Source organism: Aotus nancymaae, unplaced genomic scaffold, assembly GCF_030222135.1.
Source record: "Aotus nancymaae isolate 86718 unplaced genomic scaffold, 86718_ANA_hifiasm-v0.15.2.pri h1tg000028l, whole genome shotgun sequence".
Classification (NCBI taxonomy): domain Eukaryota; kingdom Metazoa; phylum Chordata; class Mammalia; order Primates; family Aotidae; genus Aotus; species Aotus nancymaae.
The window spans coordinates 37,165,613-37,185,203 of NW_026988441.1; the positions used below are offsets into that span (position 1 = coordinate 37,165,613).

At 48.6% G+C, this 19,591-nt stretch overlaps 1 protein-coding gene across 4 annotated transcripts in view; it reads left to right on the forward strand.

Annotated features, from left to right (window-relative positions):
• Positions 1 to 6,776: 6,776 nt before the first annotated feature.
• INSR (insulin receptor) overlaps positions 6,777 to 19,591 on the forward strand; it is a 155,990-nt gene continuing 143,175 nt past the window's right edge. For 2 of the 4 annotated variants that reach the window (XM_064381999.1, XM_064382000.1), the window contains exon 1: positions 6,777 to 7,411. In XM_064381999.1, the coding sequence (XP_064238069.1) occupies positions 7,312 to 7,411 (100 nt within the window). In that variant the 5' untranslated portion in view covers positions 6,777 to 7,311. The remainder of the gene's footprint in view (positions 7,412 to 19,591) is intronic. The other 2 variants (XM_064382001.1, XM_064382002.1) reach the window with 1 other exon arrangement.

A 19,591-nucleotide genomic window follows, 5' to 3' on the forward strand; every position in this document is an offset into this window, starting at 1 on the left:
TAGAGGCTTTTTTTTCCATTCATATATCTTAATTTCTACATTGCCAAGTTTGTTACTTTACAAACTTAAACTTGGGGTTCATGTCTTGCTTGGAGAAACTTTCCTCACTCTGAAATTATAAAATAAAACTTCCATATCATAGTCTTATGGTTTCTTTTTTGAATGGCTGTGGAATTCACCAAATGCATTTTTAGTATCATGGAGATGCAAATCTTTTTCTTTTCTTTCTTTTTTGGAGTCTCCCTCTTGCTCAGGCTGGAGTGCAGCAGGGCAATTGCGATCTTAGCTCACTGCAGCCTCAGCCTTCGCCTCCTACACTAAAGCGACCCTCCTACCTCAGTCTCCTGAGTATCTGGGACTATAGGCGCCCACCACCATGCCTGGCTATTTTTTTTTTTTTTTTTTTTTTTGTATTTTTGGTAGAGACAGGGTTTTGCCTTGTTGCCCAGGCTGGTCTCGAACTCCTGGGCTCAAGTGATCCCCCTTCTTGGCCTCCCAAAGTGTTGGGATTATGATTACAGGCCTGAGCCACCGCACCCAGCCCCAAAGCAAATCTTCACACAGCATATTCGAGGTTCTGCACCTTTTATAGTTGACCTTTCAATAGTGTTGTGGTTACTGGTGCCGATTCACCCCCACGGAATTGGAAATCTGGATATAACTTTTGACTCCCTGAAAACTTAACTATGCATAGCCTGCTGTTGACCTGAAGACTTAATAACATAAACAGCCGATTAACAGGTATTTTGTATGTTACGCTTATTGCATACTGTATTCCTTTCTTTCTTACTTTTTTTTTTTTGAGACAGAATCTTACTGTCTCACCCAGGCTGGAGTGTGGTAGTGGCATGATCTCAGCTCACTGCAATTTCCGCCTCTTGGGTTCAAATAATTCTCCTGCCTCAGCTCTCCACAGTAGCCAGAATTACAGGCATGCACCACCACGCTCCAGCTAATTTTTATATTTTTAGTAGATTTGAGGTTTTGTAATGTTGGCCAGGCTGGTCTCGAATTCCTGACCTCAAGTGATCCATCTACCTCCGTCTTGCAAAGTGCTGGGATTACAGGAGTGAACCACCACACACCTGCCCCTCTACATACTGTACTTTTTTTTTCGAGACGGAGTTTTGCTTGTTACCCAGGCTGGAGTGCAAGGGTGCGATCTCGGCTCACCGCAACCTCCACCTCATCTCCTGGGTTCGGGCAATTCTCCTGCCTCAGCCTCCTGAGTAGCTGGGATTACAGGCACGCACCACCATGCCCAGCTAATTTTTTGTATTAGTAGAGACGGGGTTTCACCATGTTGACCAGGATGGTCTCGATCTCTTGACTTCGTGATCCACCCGCCTCAGCCTCCCAAAGTGCTGGGATTACAGGCGTGAGCCACCGCGCCTGACCTACATACTGTATTTTTACAACAAAGTAAGTTAGAGAAGAGAAAATGTTATTAAGAAAATCACAGCTGGCATGGTGGCACGTGCCTGTAATCCCAGCTCCCTGGGAGGCTAAGGTGGGAGGATCACTGAAGGCCAGGAGGTAGAGGCTGTAGTGAGCCCTGATAGAGCCACTGCACTCCAGCCTGGGCAGCAGAATGAAACCCTGTCTCAAAAAAGAAAAAAAAGAAAATCACAAGGAAAATACATTTACAGTTACAGAACGCTACAATATCTATCAATGCCATAAATTTATGAGATGAACCGTCTCTCTGAAATGGACAACCGAAGCTGTAGAGCTCAATTTTTGTTACATATCAAGCAATTCCACTTTTTCTTGCACTGTCATGACTTTTCTCTGCGTCTTGGGAGCACTTCCAACACCACCAGTGGCACTTCACATGGGTCTGATGACGTTATTCAGTATTTATGGTATTGCGCTAAACACTGTGAAAAATACACGGGAACCACCAGAGATGCCTTTTTACTGGGGCACAATTTCCTGGAGAGGCGAACTGCCCACAGGGAGATAGTTAGCTTAACATGACATTTTAAGCGGATGCTTGCAATGCTTGCACTCACTCCAGCAGCAACAGGAGGTGGCTGTGAAATTCTAACAGTAACACTATATAGTCTACAGTTAATTTCATGCAGTTATGAGTGAATGGTGCATGTTTACATTTATTTACATTTCTCTTAACTTCAAATAACACCATGTGTGGTTTGTAAGTGTGTGTGTTTTAATACATTTAAAAATAATAGATTTATGTATATTTTATGCTAGTAAATGATAAAATAGGGATGGACATGGTGGCTCATGGCTGTAATCTCAGCACTTCGAGAGGCAGAGGCAGGAGGATCACTTGAATTCAGGAGTTTGAGACCAGAGAGGGCAACATGGTGAGACCTCATCTCTACAAAAAGTAAAAAAAAAAAAAAAAAAAAAAAAAAAAAAAAATTAGCTGGGGGTGTTGGTGCTTGCCTGTAGTCCCAACTACTTAGGAGGCTGGGGCAGGAGGACGGCTTGAGCCCAGGAGTTGGAGGTTACAGTGAGCTGTGATTGGGCCACTGTTCTCCAGCCTAGGCAACAGAGCAAGACCCTGTCACTAAAAGAAAATAATAGGCCAGGTGCAGTGGCTTGTGCCTGTAACCCCAGCACTTTGGCAGGCTGAGGTGGGCGGATCATGAGGTCAGGAGATGGAGACCATGCTGGCCAACATGGTGAAACCCTGTCTCTACTAAAAATACAAAAATTAGCTGGGCATGGCGGCGCGTGCCTGTAATCCCAGCTATTAGGGAGGCTGAGGCAGGAGGATCACTTGAACTGGAGGGTGAAGGTTGCAGTGAGCCGACATTGCACCACTGCACTCCAGCCTGGTGACAGAGTGAGACTTTGTCCCCAAAAAATAAAATAATAAAACATATCTACATATATTTTATGCACTCATGACATACCTAACAATTTTTTTGGATATTTCTTGGTCACCAAGTTCATCTGTAAGTATTCTCAAATTGTTGCAGATCTCTAAAACCCTGCAACATATTTATTGAAAAACATTCTGCTTAAAAGATGACCTCATTTTGGGAGGCTGAGGTGGGCGGATCACCTGATGTCAGGAGTTTGAGACCAGCCTGGCCAACGTGGTGAAACCCTGTCTCTACTAAAAATATAAAAATTAACTGGGTGTGATGGCGCGTGCCTGTAGTCCCAGATACTTGGGAAGCTGAGGCAGGAGAATCACTTGAACCTGGGAGGTGGAGGGTACAATGAGCCAAGATCGCTCCACTGCACTCTAGCATGGGCAACAGAAAAAAACAAAACCAAACCCTGCACTGTTCAAACTCATGGTTCAAGGCTCCACTGCAGTTCTTATCCATGGCTTCACTTTCCCCTCATTCTTTCTTTTTTTTTTTGAGACTGAGTCTCGCCCTGTCGCCCAGGCTGGAGTGCAGTGGCACAATCTCAGCTCACTGCAACCTCCACCTCCCAGGTTCAAGCGATTCTTCTACCTCAGCCTCCTGAGTTGGGATTACAGGTGCGTGCAACCACGCCTGGTTAATTTTTTGTATCTTTTGTAGAGATGGGGTTTCACCATGTTGGCCAGGGTGGTCTCAAACTCCTGACCTTCATGATCCACCCACCTCAGCCTCCCAAGGTGCTAGGATTACAGGCGTGAGCCACCACGCCCAGCGTCTCCTCTTTCTTTTCTACAGCTACAGTGAGTGACTGGTTCAGTTGCAAGAATGCCTTGCCCACCCTCCTCTGGGTCTATCCTCATGCCTTTCCCTCTACCTGAAACACTTCCCCATGGCTTCCCTAGGCTGGCTCCTCTTCCTTTTCAGACTTAAGCTGAAAACCACATCCTCGGTCAGATGCGGTGGCTCACATGCCCGTAATCCCAGCATTTGAGGAGGCTGAGGAGGGCGGATCACCTGAGGTCAGGAGTTCGAGACCAGCCTGGCCAATATGGTAAAATGCTGTCTCTACTAAAAATATAAAAATTACCTGGGCATGGTGGCGGGCACCTGTAATCCCAGCTACTCAGGAGGCTGAGGCAGGAGAATTGCTTGAACCCCGGGGGACGGAGGTTGCAGTGAGCTGAGATTGCACCACTGAACTTAGCTTAGGGGACAGAGTGTGATTTTTCAAAATCCAACCAATCAACAAACAAAAGCCGCCCTCAGCAGATCCCTCTCTATGCCCCTCCTATTCCCCTCAACTCATCACACGCTCAGTTATTTTAAGGGCTCTCTCCTAAGCTCAGTTGTGAACTTCATAAGGAAATGGATCATGTTGATTTTGCTCACTGAAAAATCCCATATTACTTATTGCTTGTTGATTCTCCCACTCAACAAATATTTATTAAGCAACAGCTATGTCAGGCACTGGGTTTAATCAGTGAAATGAGACTGTAAAGATTTCCGCCTTCATGGGGAGGGGAGAAGACACAGAACACGTTGAATAAGAATGTCAAGGCCAATCAAAGTGACGCATGTCTGTAATCCTAGCACCTTGGGAGGCCAAGGCAGGAGGACTGCTTGAGGCCAGGAGTTCAAGGCTCCAGTCAGCTAGGATTGCACCACTGCATTCCAGCCTGGGTGACAGCAAGATTCTGGAAAAAAGAAAAAGAAAGAAGGGAAGAAAGAACAAAAGAAAGAAAGAGGAAGGAAGGTGAGAAAGAAGACAGAAGAAAATAATTTCAGGCAGAGAGGTAAGCATGCTATGAAAATGAGAGAGAAGGGGCCAGGTGCAGTGGCTCAGACCTGTAATCCCAGCATGTTGGGAGGCCAAGGCGGGTGAATCAACTGAGGTCAGGAGTTCAAGACAAGCCTGGCCAACATGGTGAAATCCCATCTCTACTAAAAATACAAAAATTAGTTGGGTGCAGTGGTGGGCACCTGTAATCCCAGCTACTTGGGAGGCTGACGCAGGAGAATCGCTTGAACCCAGGAGGTGGAGGTTGCAGTGAACCGAGGTCATGCCATTGCACTCCAGCCTGGGCAACAGAGCAAGACTCCATCTCAAAAAAAAAAAAAAGAAAAAGAAAAAAAAGGGAACAGGGAACTGGGGGGAGGATTTCCAAAATGTGATTAGGGATCAGTCCTTGGAGCAGAGATGAAGCGAGAAGTTTGGCCTGTTGCACGAAGAGTGGGCCCAGCTCTGAACAAACTATTTATTTAATAATGGAAGAATGGTCCAGGCGCAGTGGCTCATGCCTGTAATCCTAGCACTTTGGGAGGCTGAGGCGGGCGGATCACAAGGCCAGGGGATTGAGACCACCCTGGTAAACATGGTGAAATCTGGTCTCTACTAAAAATACAAAAATTAGCTGGGCGCTGGGGGCGGTGGCTCACGCCTGTAATCCCAGCACTTTGGGAGGCCGAGGCAGGTGGATCACGAGGTCAAGAGATCGAGACCATCCTGGTCAACATGGTGAAACCCTGTCTCTACTAAAAATACAAAAAGTTAGCTGGGCATAGTGGCGCGTGCTTGTAATCCCAGCTACTCAGGAGGCTGAGGCAGGAGAATTGCCTGAACCCAGGAGGTGAAGGTTGCGGTGAGCCAAGATCGCGCCATTGCACTTCAGCCTGGGTAACAAGAGCAAAACTCCGTCTCAAAAAAAAAAAAAAAAAAATTAGCTGGGCATGGTGGTGCACGCGTGTAGTCCCAGCTACTTGAGAGGCTAAAGTGGGAGAATTGCTTGAACCCAGGAGGCGGAGGTTGCAGTGAGGAGAGATCAAGCCACTGCACTCCAGCCTGGGCACGACACAGCAAGACTCAAATAAAAAAATAAATAAATAAAAAATTAAAGAGAATGAATGCCTTGGGTCTAAGGTCGTGCTCTGTGCGTTCTTAAGTTTTCTTCCTCTGGTACCTCCCCAGATCTGGTATACAGGTATTATCAAACCCATCACTCAAGCAAGACTGACCCGAACATAGTGAAATAGTGGTCCAAGACTACACAGGAGTGAGAGGTGGAGGAACCCTTTTCCCACTGAGTTCTGTCTTTCCTATACTGAAAGCCCCTTCCTCTCCTTCAGTATGGTGGGTGGAACCGCTGTCCTGCCTTGTTCGTGACTGACATTGCTAGACGTTCAGACACACACAGGCTGGTCTGCTGATAATCAGACATGTCCACCCCCTATTCGAGGTCTCCCGCGTCGTCTTTCCCCTTTCAGAAGCTTCTGCACATTTTCCCTGGTGTCTTTCTCCAACTTGAACACAGAGAGCGCACTGGACGAGCGGGCACGTGGCTGTCCCCAGGGGCCTGACTTGGGTCTTGCCTCTGGGTGGGGGCGCACGGGCAGGCGGGACATCTGGGGGCGTCCACCCGCTCTGGGACGAGTGTCTCTGGCCAGGCCTGGAGGAGGGAAAGGCGGTGAGTGAAAAACTACTCGCCTGGGGTGCAAAATTTAATCCCCCCCCAAAAAACCACACATATAAAACAAAAAAGAAAAACAAAAAACCGAAACCACCTCGAGTCACCAACGTAAATATTTTAATGCAGTATTTTAAAATCATTAACAGGAATCCTCCAAAGCCCCACTCCGAACAAAAGAGCAAAATGGTAGAGAAAGGATTTATGTCGCTGGGTCGGGCCTGTGGGGCGCCTTCGGGGGGGTCTGAGGCTGGAGGAGACTCGGGGCGGTGTAGAGCGCGCGGATCTGGGGCGGCCCCTCGGTCCAGGCGCGCCCAGGGCCTCCAGCGAGGGGCCCGGCTCGGGGAGGCGGGGAGGCGGGGCGGGGCCGGGAGCCACCTCCCTCCCCTGCGCCCCCCCCCCCCCCCCCCGCTTTCCCTCCCTTTCCCGGGCCTCTCCCGGGCGCACAGTCCATTCCCAGGCCAGATCCGCGCCGCCTTTTCCCGAGGCCCGCAAGGGGCCCAGCTGACGGGTCGCGTTGTTTACGGGCCCAAGCAGCCCTCACTCCCGCCGCCCGCCACCAGCCACTCGCCCGCCCAGGTGCCCGCCCGCCCTGCAGCGCGTCCCTCTGTCCGCGCGTCCCTCTGTCCCGGAGCCCGCCGATCGCGACCCAGAGTGCGTGGGGCCGAAAGCCAGGAGACAGTCCGGGGCGCGGCGCAGAGCTCCGGGCCTCGAGATCGTGGGACGGGGCCCGGGCCGCAGCGGCTGGGGGGTCGGGGCCGCCACCGCGGGGCCTCCCCGCTCAGTCTTTGTAGCGGGCGAGGCCGCGCGCGCGCCCTTCCCGGGGCTGTCTCTAGGACCCCCGATCCCAGGCAGGGGGGCTGCGGCCCGCGGATCGCCCGCGTGGAAGAGAAGGACGCGCGGCCCCCAGCGCCTCTCTGGCGGCCGCCTCGCGGCATGACCCCCGCGGGCCCGCACCGCGCGTTCTGATCCGAGGAGACCCTGCGCTCCCCGCAGCCATGGGCGCCGGGAGCCACCGGGGGGCGGCGGCCGCGCCGCTGCTGGTGGCGGTGGCTGCGCTGTTCTTGGGCGCCGCGGGCCAAATGTACCCCGGAGAGGGTGAGTCTGGGGGCGCAGGAGTGGGCGGGGAGCAACGCGATGGGGAGAGGACCCCCCACACGAGACAAAAGAGAGCCCTCCTCCCCGCCCCGCTGGTGCACTGAGACCCTTTCCGAGGGTGGGGGGCGGGGGGCGGTGGCCCAGGCGGTCGCTCCTGCTCCGCGTGGGGGGCGGGAAGCCGCTGACCTTGGCCTTTGCCCGCCCGGACTCGCGCCTCCGCGCCCCGCGTGCCCGACCTGAGCCCGAGGAACCTTGCCCCAGTGCCCGCCCCGCCACGGGCGCCTCTCCGGAGCGCCCCTGCGATCAGAGCCCCGGCCTCTCCGAGGCCAAGTCGCTCTGGAGACAACACACGCGTCCTCTCTGGGTCGCGGCCGCGAAGTGGGGTCACTCGGTCTGGGCAGCTCCGGACAGCCCATCCCCGGAGCGCATACGGTGTAGATAGAGCCAAGCGCCCTGAGTGCCTTAGCGGTGGGAGACGCTGCCTGGGGTCAGGGATTGTAGAACCCCCACCCCCAGCTCCACCCCGATATCTTGGATCTAGGCCAGTGGCCACCCCGGACTCTAGGTCCATGGTTTCCCTTTTGGGTTCTGTTTCCAGATGTCCCGAGGCAAATTCTAAAGCCTTAGAAACAGCAGCAATTGTGGCAGAAGTAGTGGCGTTTTTTTTTTTTTTTTTTTGCCATGTTTATTGTAATTGGTGTCACCACAGGCCACATGCTGGTCTATCTTATCTCTCTGGACTGTCACAGTGGCCCCGGGAGGCGGTTACAGTTATGCATCCATTTCACAGAGGAGTGAACTGAGGCTCAGGTAAAACGCATAACTCCCTTGCCCTAAAGTCAGTGCCAGGGCCAGGACTTGAATCTCTCTGTTCCCTGTTCTGCCCAAGAATCTGGACTACTGTCCTTCACCTGCTGTTTCCTTAACGCCTCCTCTCCCCTCAGCTCTGCCCTTCATGAAAAAGCCTTTCATTCTCCCTGACCCCCACGGGCTCCTCTCCCACGTGTGGGCAGCATTTTCCTCGAAGACGCCTTTGGGGTTGTAGAATGAAGATGAAGTAATCATTTAAGAGAATATAGCCCGGGTTTCCCACTGTAGGATCTAAGACCCTGCTTTAAAAATATCTGTTGAGTTACTGTTGCAGATTTCTCCATAAAAGGAAATCAGTGGTGATGAGGAAGGGGTCGGAGAGGGAAGGAACTGAAGCTCTCTAGTGTATTGACGGAGAACAGGGTAGGTGTAAAATCAGAGGTGCTGGAGTGGACCAGCCGGGTTTGCTGAGTTGACTCTATCAATTACATAATGTCTAAAAGCCCCACCACCCCAGCGCCTGGTAGACAGCAGGTGCTCAATGAAGGGTGGCAGTTAGTTTGGGTTCTTGTTAAGAAAATCCAAAAAGAGTGTTTTAGAACTATGCCAGGCCAGGCGTGGTGGCTCACGCCTGTAATCCCAGCACTCTGGGAGACCAAGGCAGGCAGATTACGAGGTCAGGAGATCAAGACCGTCCTGGCCAACATGGTGAAATCCTACCTCTACTAAAAATACAAAAATTATCTGGGCATGGTGATGCACACCTGTAATCCCAGCTACTATGGAGGCTGAGGCAGGAGAATCAGCCTGGGAGTTGGAGGTTACGGTGAGCCAAGGTCGTGCCACTACACTCCTGCCTGGGCAACAGAGTCTCCGTCTCAGACAAAAAAAAAAAAAAAAAAAAACTATGCCAAATTCTGTGTGTGCCCATGTGTGGTTCCTTGCTCTTCCGTTCCTTGTAGCTTTGGTAATTAATTGTGGATCTGTGCCTGCATTTTCAGGATCGGTAAATGGATTTACCATTTATTTGCACATTTATGGCTTCCATATGGGCAGGGGTTTACGGTTTGTTGTTGTTGTCATTGTTCATTTCTACATTTCTAGAGCCCAGAACAGTGCCTGGCACATAGTAGGTGTTCGGCAAATATTTGTTCAGCAGTGGAGCACAGGTGGTGGAATTCCTGGGTGTGCTGGGCTCCTTTATCATCTTAAGGAGTTCCTCATTCTCTGCATAATACCTTTCTAAGAATCATAAGAGCAAGGCCTCAGCAGGTGCCGTTCTATGTGCTTTGCATATATAATCTCAGTTAATCCTCACCACAAAACCCCACGAGGTGCAGTTTAATCATCTCTTTTCACAAGTGAGAAAACTCCATTTGGGGCCAGCAGGCAGCAGGGCTGGGATTAGAATCTAGCTAGTGTGGCTGCAGAGCAATGTTTTTTTTATTTTCTTTTAAAACAGATCCTTGTTCTTTTGAGTGTGAGCCTCCATACCTCCCATGCTTGGGGTAATGGTGAACAAAATCCTATCAAATAAATGGGCTGTGATGCCTCTTGAAGGCTTGGAGAGGGGCAAAGAACTTTTCAGATCATTAATCTCTAATGTCAACCAATACGGCTTTTTTTTTTTTTTTTTTTGACAGAATTTTGCTCTTGTTACCCAGGCTGGAGTGCAATGGCGCGATCTCGGCTCACCGCAACCTCCGCCTCCTGGGTTCAGGCAATTCTCCTGCCTCAGCCTCCTGAGTAGCTGGGATTACAGGCACGCGCCACTATGCCCAGCTAACTTTTTGTATTTTTAGTAGAGACAGGGTTTCACCATGTTGACCAGGATGGTCTCGATCTCTTGACCTCGTGATCCACCCGCCTCGGCCTCCCAAAGTGCTGGGATTACAGGCATGAGCCACCGCGCCCGGCCCCTAATTTACATTTTAAAAAAACCCTAGCAGGGACCTGGAACCCCAACATTTGGGAGGCACAAGTGGGACAATCGCTTGAGCCCAGGAGTTCAATATCAGCCTGGGCAACCTGGCGAGACCTCGTCTCTACAAAAAATTTAAAAATTAGGCCTAGTGGTGCATGTTTGTAGACCCAGCCACTCGGGAGGCTGAGACAGAGGAGATCCCCTGAGGTCAGGAGTTGGAGACCAGCCTGGCCAACATGGTGAAAACCTGTCTCTCCTGAAAATACAAAAATTAGCCAGGCATGGTGGCAGGCACCTGTAATCCCAGCTACTCGGGAGGCTGAGGCAGGAGAATCTCTTGAACCCAGGAGGAGGAGGTTGCAATGAGCTGAAATCGAGCCACTACACTCCAGCCTGGGTGACAGAGTGAGACTCCATCTCAAAAAAAAAAAAAAAAGGAATTTACCGACATGCTTTTTCAACCTGTAAACACCCAGTACCCCCCCGATCCCCCTTATCCACCACTGACCTCCAGCCTCCACCCTGTCCAGCTTCCCTCTGTCAGCCCTCCCCGCCCTTGCCATCTCACTGTTTACCCACTGTTTGGCCCCCGGCGTCTGGCTTGCGTCTCCGCCACTTCACCAATGGCTCTCAGAGGTAATCTCTCATCTCCCAGTTTCGTCTCCTGTGGCCTCACCTCGCTTGACCCCTCTAGGTTTGCCAGTCCCTCCTCCTGGAAGGCTTTCTCCTGTCACGTTCTCACCTGTGCCTGGGTCCTTCCGTTCTGCTGTTCTCTTCTCCTTCTACCTGGGCTAAGATGTTGGCTCTCTCTTCCCAGAGGGTCAGTGTTTACTCTTCTCTCAGCTCACTTTTTTTTTTCTTGAATTTTTATTTCTTTTTAGAGACAGGATCTTGCTTTGTCACCCAGGCTGGAGTGCAAAGGTTCGGCCCTAGCTTACTGCATCCCCGAACTCATGGCCTCAAGCAATCCTCCCGCCTCAGCCTCCTGAGTACCTGGGATCACAGGCAGGCACCACCACCATGACCAGCTAATTAAAAACTTTTTTTTTTTTTTTTGTTTGTAGAGATAGTCTTGCTATGTTGCCCAGGCTGGTCTTGAATTCCTGTCCTCAAGCAACCTGCTTGCCTCAGCCTCTTGAGTACCTGGGACCACAGGCAATCACCACCATGCCTGGCTAATTAAAAAAAAATTTTGTCTCTAGAGACAGGGTCTTGCTATACCGCATAGGCTGGTCTTGAACTCCTAGCCTCAAGCAGTCCTCCCTTCTAGGCCTCCCAAGGGCTGGGGTTACAGGCATGAGGAGCCATTCAACGCAGCTAAGAAATTTACTATGGTGTCCAACTTCTTCATTTGGACAGGGGTCAGCACACTATGGCCCTCAGGCCAAATCCCACGGTTTTTGTAAACGCTGTTCTACAGTCACACAGTCACACTCATTTATCTACTCATCATCTATGGCTGCACAAAAATGCCCCAACACGGCAGGTTGAGCAGTCAAAACAGGAATTCCACAGCCAAAATATTTACACTTTGGCCCTTTACGGGGAATGTTCGCTGACCTCTGATCTGGAACAGACGCCTTGAGGTTTCATTCATGATAGCATGCCTGATAGCTTGTGTGGTCACTCATACCACTTGAATGCAGTGAGTGAAATGAAATGCTGTGTCTTTCTCTTTACACCGCAAGGTATGTTAAAGAAATGTGTATCATTTGCTGCACTGAATATATGGATTCCAAGGATGAGAAAGATCGCAGTGATGTTTCCTACTTAGCTACGTGTATGATCTTATCATTTATTTAAACAGCTATATTGGCATTGAATGAGGATTTCACGCTTGCAGCCCAGCCTCTAGAACCCAAAAGGAAGTGGTGTATGTCATGAGATTTTTTTTTTCTCAAGCCTCCCTTGTGTTAATTTCTATTAAGAATACTTCTGAGTCAGGTGTGGTGGCTCACGCCTGTAATCCCAGCACTTTGGGAGGCCAAGGCGGGTGGATCACAAAGTCAGGAGTTCAAGACCAGCCTGGCCAACATGGAGAAACCCTGTCTCTACTAAAAATATAAACAATTGGCTGGGCATGGTGGCGGGCACCTGTAATCCCAGCTACTTGGGAGGCTGAGATAGGAGAATCACTTGAACCCAGGAGGTGGAGATTGCAGTGAGTCGAGATCATGTCGCTGCACTCCAGCCTGGGCAACAACGTGAGACTTTGTCTCAAAAAAAAAAAGAAAAAATTCCAAACAACAACAACAAAAAACCCAGTCATTTTAGTGGCTATTTGGTGCCACGTTTTTAGCATTTTTATGCTTTCAGTTGGTGTGGGACGGTCTCAAATGCCCCCTGGAGTGCTGAAGCACTGTTACCTGCTGTTCCTTAGCTCAGGAAGGCCGTGACCACCCTTGTGGAGAAAAGGCAGTGTGTCTGGCATGGTGGCTCACACCTGCAATTCCAGCACCTTGGGAGGCCGAGGCAGGTGGATCACTTGAGGCCAGAGTTCAAGACCAGCCTGGGCAACATGGTGAAACCCCATCTCTACTAAAACTACAAATAATATTACTAAATTATTACATACTAAATCTACTAAAAATAGCCAAGAGTGATGGCGCATTCCTGTAATTTCAGCTACTTGGGAGGCTGAGGCACAAGAATTGCTTGAGTCCCTGGAGGTTGCAGTGAGCTGAGACAGTGCCACTGCACTCAAGCCTGGGCAACAGAGTGAGACTCCGTCTCCAAAAAAACCCCAAAACACACACACACACACACACACACACACACACACAGAGGCATGTGTTAAGATAAACGTTTTCAGGCATGGGTTCTACTGCTGTTGGCTATGAGTTCAGTGTTAATGAATCAACAATATGGATTCAGCAAAGTGTCTTTTAACAGAAACACATAAAACAAGGGTAGGTATTGATTCATGGATAAATGTGTTGTGGTCAGAAGCTCTCAGGTACTTACCCTTGCTTTTTTCTAGGAGCAATGGCTCAGTATTCGCTAATTCAACATTCAAGGTAACTTCACAGAGCCTAACTACCACCAATAACAAGAATTGGCTGCAAGTGTTTTAAAATTGCAGCCGATTCTGTGGCTCACGCCTGTAATGCCAGCACTTTGGGAAGCCAAGGCAGGTGGATCACCTGAGGTCATGAGTTCAAGACCAGCCTGGCCAACATGGTTAAACCCCATCTCTACTAAAAACACAAAAATTAGCTGGGTGCAGTGGCTCATGCCTGTAGTCCCAGCTACTTGTTAGGCTGAGGTGGGAGAATCGCAGAAACCCAGGAGGTGGAGGTTGCAGTGAGTCAAGATTGCACTACTGCATTCCAGCCAGGGCAACAGAGCAATACACCGTCTTAAAAAAAATTGTGACTTTGTCATTTTAGTTTAGAATCCTTTGAATGCAAATGCCATTTTTCTTGTATTTTCATCTGCATGGAAACTGCTGGGTTGATTACGTTTGGGAAAGTTCATGAGATGTCAAAAAACCCTTGGCCAGTGTTTCAGTGAGGGGATTCCTGCCCTCTGCCAACCCTGGTGACAGGGAGAGGCAGCAGGGGCTCTGAGGATTTTATTTCATTTATTCATTTATATTTTTTTGAGGAAGGGTCTTATTCTCTTGCTCAGGCTGGAGTGCAGTGGCAGGATCACGGCTCACTGCGGCCTTGACCTCCTGGGCTCAAGCCATCCTCTCACCTCAGCCTCCTGAGTAGCTGGGACTACAGGCGTGTGCCACCATGACTGGCTAATTTTTGTATTTTAGTATAGATGGGGTTTCATCATGTTGCCCAAGTGGGTCTCGAACTTCTGAACCCAAGCCATCCACCTGCCTCGAACTCTCAAAGCGCTGGGATTACTGGTGTGAGGCACCTTGCCCAGCTGGCTTACAGGATTTTAGAACATATTTTGTTTCCAGCAGAGTAAGATTTGCTATTCTGCGCTGCCACATACAGACTGGCTCTGCGTTCCTGCTGGAGTTCAAAGCAGACTTGTGAGAATGAATGTTTAATTTCAAATCTGGCATTTGCTTCCAGTTCCTTAAAAGTAGGGTGTCTCATCAGGTTTATATAAAAGCTCCCATCTTATGTTCAGGAAGGGCAGGATGTTATCATAAGATTCTTGTTTCTTTTGCCTTTGTGGCAATGCGGAAAACATAGGTACTTTCCTTTTTTTTTTTTTTTTTTTTTTGAGAAAGAGTCTCGCTTTGTCTCCCAGGCTGTAATGCAGTGATGCAGTCTCATCTCACTGCAACTTCTGCCTCCTGGGTTCAAGCGATTCTCCTGTCTCAGCCTCCTGAGTAGCAGGAATTACAGGCTCTTGCCACCACGCCCGGCTAATTTTTGTATTTTTAGTAGAGATGGGGTTTCACCTTGTTGTTCAGGCTGATCTCGAACTCCTGACCTCAGGTGATCCACCCGCCTCGGCCTCCCAAAATGCTGGGATTACAGACATAAGCCGAGACCTCGTCTGGCCAACATAGGTACTTTCTAAAAATTACTATTGTTATCAATGCAGGCAAAAATAGACAGGAGGGGACTCGAGAGTAGGGATGCAACTATTTTTTTATTGATTGATTTTAAAATCTCATTTATAATTATTATTAGAGACAGGGTCTTGCTCTGTCATCCAGGCTGGAATGCAGTGGTGCGATTATGGCTCATTGCAGCTTCGAAGTCCTGGCCTCAAATGATTCTCCAGCTTCATCCTCCTGAGTAGCTGGGACTACAGGCATGCATGCACCACCACACTTGGCTAGCTTGTTTATTTTTACTTTTTGAAGACATGAGGTCTAGCCGTGTTGCCCAGACTGGTCTCAAACTCAATATCTCAAGTGATTGTCCCGCCTCAGCCTCCCAAAGTACCGGGATTATAGATGTGAGCCACTGTGCCTGGTGGGATACAGCTGTTTTCTGACTGCCGTGTGTGTGTGTGTGTGTGTGTGTGTGTGTGTGTATGTGTGTGTGTCCTTCCAGAAGATCAGAAAAGGGAGGATCGGTGGGATACAACTGTTTTCTGACTGCCGTGTGTGTGTGTGTGTGTGTGTGTGTGTGTGTGTGTGTCCTTCCAGAAGATCAGAAAAGGGAGGATCCCATATGCTCCCTCCTAATTGGACTTAGTTACATGGTCTCTATACCACCTGTTACAAAGTGTCTTTCTGGTCTAGCAAGACTTCCTCTTGTTTTTCCTTCTGTCTTCTGCAGGCCTGCCTGCCCCCATCTGTGTAAATTTCAGGACTCCTGAAATAGCGCGGAAGCCCCCTTCTAATCCTGTGATTTGATGTTTTGTTTTGTTTTGTTTTGTTTTTTTAAATAGCTGAAGCTGCCCAAGGGTGTGTATGCTAAGAGGGCAGGGCTTTTGTTGTTAGATAGATTTTCACTGTCCACTACCTTTCTCGGGTTCTAATTAGAGTTAAGTGTGCTTACCTATCTGGTAGAATCCTGCGCTAGCCAGGTTTTTTTTTTTTTTTTTGTAATGAAAGAAAGAGAAAGAAAAAGGGGGAGAGAGAACAGGATTCTTGCTCTATTGCCCAGGCTGGAATGCAATCTAAAAATAGGTATTAAAAACCTCTTTTATGCCAATAATTATGCTTAACAGCGGAGACAGGAAGGAATGAGGGAAAAAAATAAACAAACAGCCAACCAATATTTCATTGAAATCTGTGATATGCTGTGCAAATGCTGAAGAGTGATTTACTTCCAATTATGTGGTCACTTTCAAAATAGGTGTAATGTGATACTGAGAAAAATGAATGTTCTGTGGACCTGGGGTGAAGAATTCTACAAATATTCACTGAGTTTACTTGTTCCAGGTCTGAGTTCAAATCATAAATGTCCCTGTTAATTTTCTATCTCGTTGATCCATCGAATATTAACAATGTGGTGTCAAAGTCTCCTGCTATTATTGTGCGGGAGTCCAGGTCTCTTTATAAGTCATTAAGAACTTATGTATCTGGGTGCTCCTGTATTGGGTGCATATATATTTATGATCATTGACTCCTGTTGTTGCATTGATCCTTTTACCATTATGTAATGTCCTTCTTTGTTTCTTTTAGTCTTTGTTACTATTGAAGTCTATTTTGTCAGAGATGAAAGTTACAACTCCTGTTTTTTTTTTTTTTTTTGGTCTCCATTTGATTGGTGAGTCTTGCACCAACCCTTTGTTTTGAGTCTTTGTGTGTCCTTGCTTATCAGATGGAGCTGGATACAGGGTACCGATGGGTTTTGACTTTTTATTCAATTTGCCTGTCTGTGTCTTTGAGTGGGACGTTTAATCCATTTAAATTTAGAATTAATATTGATATTTATGAGTTTAATATTGTCATTTAATGCTAGCTGGCTGTTTTGCCCATTAGTTGATGTACATTCTTATACTCTTTACGCTTTGGTAAGTTTTTGGGATGACTGATACTGGTCGTTCCTTTCTGTTTGTAGTACTTCTTTCAGAAGCTCTTGTAAAGCAGGCCTGGTGGTGATGAAATCTCTGAGTGCTTGCTTGTTCGTAAAAAATTTTATTTTTCCTTCATTTATGAAGCTTAGTTTGGCTGGATATGAGATTCTGGGTTGAAAATTCTTTTCTTTGAGGATATTGAATATTGACCCCCACTCTCTTCTAGTTTGTAGGGTTTCTGCTGAGAGATCTGCTGTGAGTCTGATAGGCTTCCCTTTATGGGTAACCTGACCTTTCTCTCTAGCTGCCCTTAGAATTTTCTCCTTTATTTCAACCCTGGTGACTCTAACGATTATGTGTCTTGGGGTTGCTCTACTTGAGGAATATCTTTGTGGTGTTCTCTGTTTTACCTGAGTTGAGTATTGTCCTGCCTTACTAGGTTAGGAAAGTTTTCCTGAATAATATCCTGAAGAATATTTTCCAGCTTGGATTCATTCTCTTCATGACATTCAGGTACACCTATCAAACATAAATTAGGTCTTTTCACATAGTCCCATATTTTTTAGAGACTTTGCTCATTCCTTTTTACTCTTTCTTCTCTAATCTTGTCTTCTCGTTTCATTTCATTAAGTTGGTCTTGACCTCTGATATCCTTTCTTCTGCTTGATCAATTCGACTGTTAAAACCTGTGCATACTTCACGGAGTTCTCGTATTGTATTCTTCAGTTCCATTAATTCACTTATATTCCTCTCTAAATTGTCTATTCTCGTTAGGATTTCGTCAAACCTTTTTTCAAGGTTCTTAGTTTCTTTACATTGGGCTAGAACATGTTCTTTTAACTCACTGAAGTTTCTTATTATCCACCTTTTGAAGCCTCATTCTGTTAATGGAACGCACTTCATCCATCAGGCCTTGTTCTCTTGTTGATGAGGAATTGTGATCCCCTGTAGAGGGAGAGGCATTCCGACTCTGGGTATTCTCAGCCTTTTTACGCTGGTTTCCTCCCATCATTGTAAATTTATCCACCTGTTGTCCTTGTAATTACCGACTTTCAAATTAGGTCTCTGAGAGGACATCCAACTTGTTGATTCCCAGCGCCGGAATCTGAGCAACCCACTGCGCTGGCTAAAACAGTGGTGTTAATATTCTTGGTGCTTTTCTGCCTGGGAATCTCCGGTCTGGCTTCCCTCTTGAGTCCCTTTTTCAATCAGCTGAATGGGCGACTCTGCCTTCCTGGAGCTCCAAACATCGAGCAAAAGGGGACCCAGTCCCGTTTACTCTGCACTGAGGACTGCCATGCCGGCCACAAGAGTCGCGCTGGTGACCCGTGGGGCTTCTCTGCTGGGAATCTCCTGGTCTGTGAGCAACAAAAATTCGTCTGAAAGTGTGGCTTCCTCTCGTTCTCTGCGCTTTCACTGGGAGCTACAATCCTGAGCTGCTGGTAATTGGCCATCTTGGATCTCTCTCCGGTTTGATGTTTGATGTTGTTACGATTACAAAACTATGTAATAGACTAGAGGAGTCAGGCACTCCAGAGCTCATAGAAGGTGTTGGTATCAGCGTGGCTGTGGCATACAGGTGCCCTTCCTAGTAGTCCCTGGCCTTTCATACTGTGCCCCCAGGAGCCCTTCTTCCTTCCTTCCTTCCTTCTTTCTCTCCCTCCCTTCCTTCTCTCCCTCCCTTCCTTCCCTCCTCCCTCCCTCCCTCCTTTCTCCCTCCCTCCCTCCTCCCTCCCTCCCTCCTTTCTCCCTCCCTCCTTTTTCTGCTTCCTTCCTTCCCTCCCTCCCTCCTTCCTTCCCTCCATCATTCCCTCCCTCTCTCTGTTCCTCCCTCCTTTCTCTCCCTCCCTCCTTCCTTTCTTCCTTCCTCCCCCTCCATCCATCCCTCCCTCCTTTCTCTCCTTCCTTCCTTCCATTCCTCCCTCCATCCTTCCTTCTTTCCTTCCTTCCTTCCCTCCCTCCCACCCTCCCTCTGTCCCTCCCTCCTTTCCCTTCTTCCTCCCTCCCTCCATCCCTCCTTCCTTTCTCTCCTTCCTTCCTTCCTTCCTTTCTTCTTCCCTCCCTCCCTTTGTTTTGTTTTTCTGAGATGGAGTCTTGCTCTGTTGCCCAGACTGGAGCTCAGTGGCACGATTTCAGCTCATGGCAACCTCTGCCTTCCAGGTTCAAGCGATTATCCTGCCTCAGCCTCCCGAGTTGCTGGGACTATAATCGTAGACCACCACACCTGGCTAAATTTTTATATTTTTGGTAGAGATCGGTCTCTAACTTTGGCCAGGTTGGTCTCAAACTCCTGACCTCAAGTGATCCACCTGCTTTGGCCTCCCAAAGTGCTGGGATTACAGGCGTGAGCCACTGCATCTGGCCTTTTTTTTTGTTTTTGAGATAGGGTCTTGCACTGTTGCCCAGGTGGGAGTGTAGTGGCATGATCTCTGCTCACTGCAACCTCCACCTCCTGGGTTCAAAAGATTCTCTTACTCGGCCTCCCGGGTAGCTGGGATTACAGGTGTGCACCACCACGCCTGGTTAATTTTTGTATTTTTAGTGGAGATGGGGCTTCACCATGTTGGCCAGGCTGGTCTCAAACTCCTGACCTCTAAGTGCTGGGATTACAGGCACACATCACCACGCTGTGCTAATTTTTGTATTTTTAGTGGAGATGGGGCTTCACCATGTTGGCCAGGCTGGTCTCAAACTCCTGGCCTCAGGCGATCCACCTGCCTCAGCCTCCCAAAGTGCTGGGATTACAGACCCGAGCCACTGTGCCCAGCGGATATTTCTACTTTTCTGCTTTGTCTTTTTGCTGCTGCCAGCCAGATCCTGTACCCTGCTCTTGAGCTTGGCTCCCTTGATCCCCATGAGCTCCTGGAGGCTGCGGTTCCTTGGAGTTTCTTGTTCTTGACACCTCTGTGTTTTTCCACACACTTCCTATGTCCAGACACATTTCTTCTTTCTTTTTGCCAATCGACACCTGCTTCTTCCTCACAGAACCGGGTCAGGGGCCTTCCTTCCCTCTCCGACTTTATCACCCACCTGGGCTCCCGCTGTGGTACGGACTC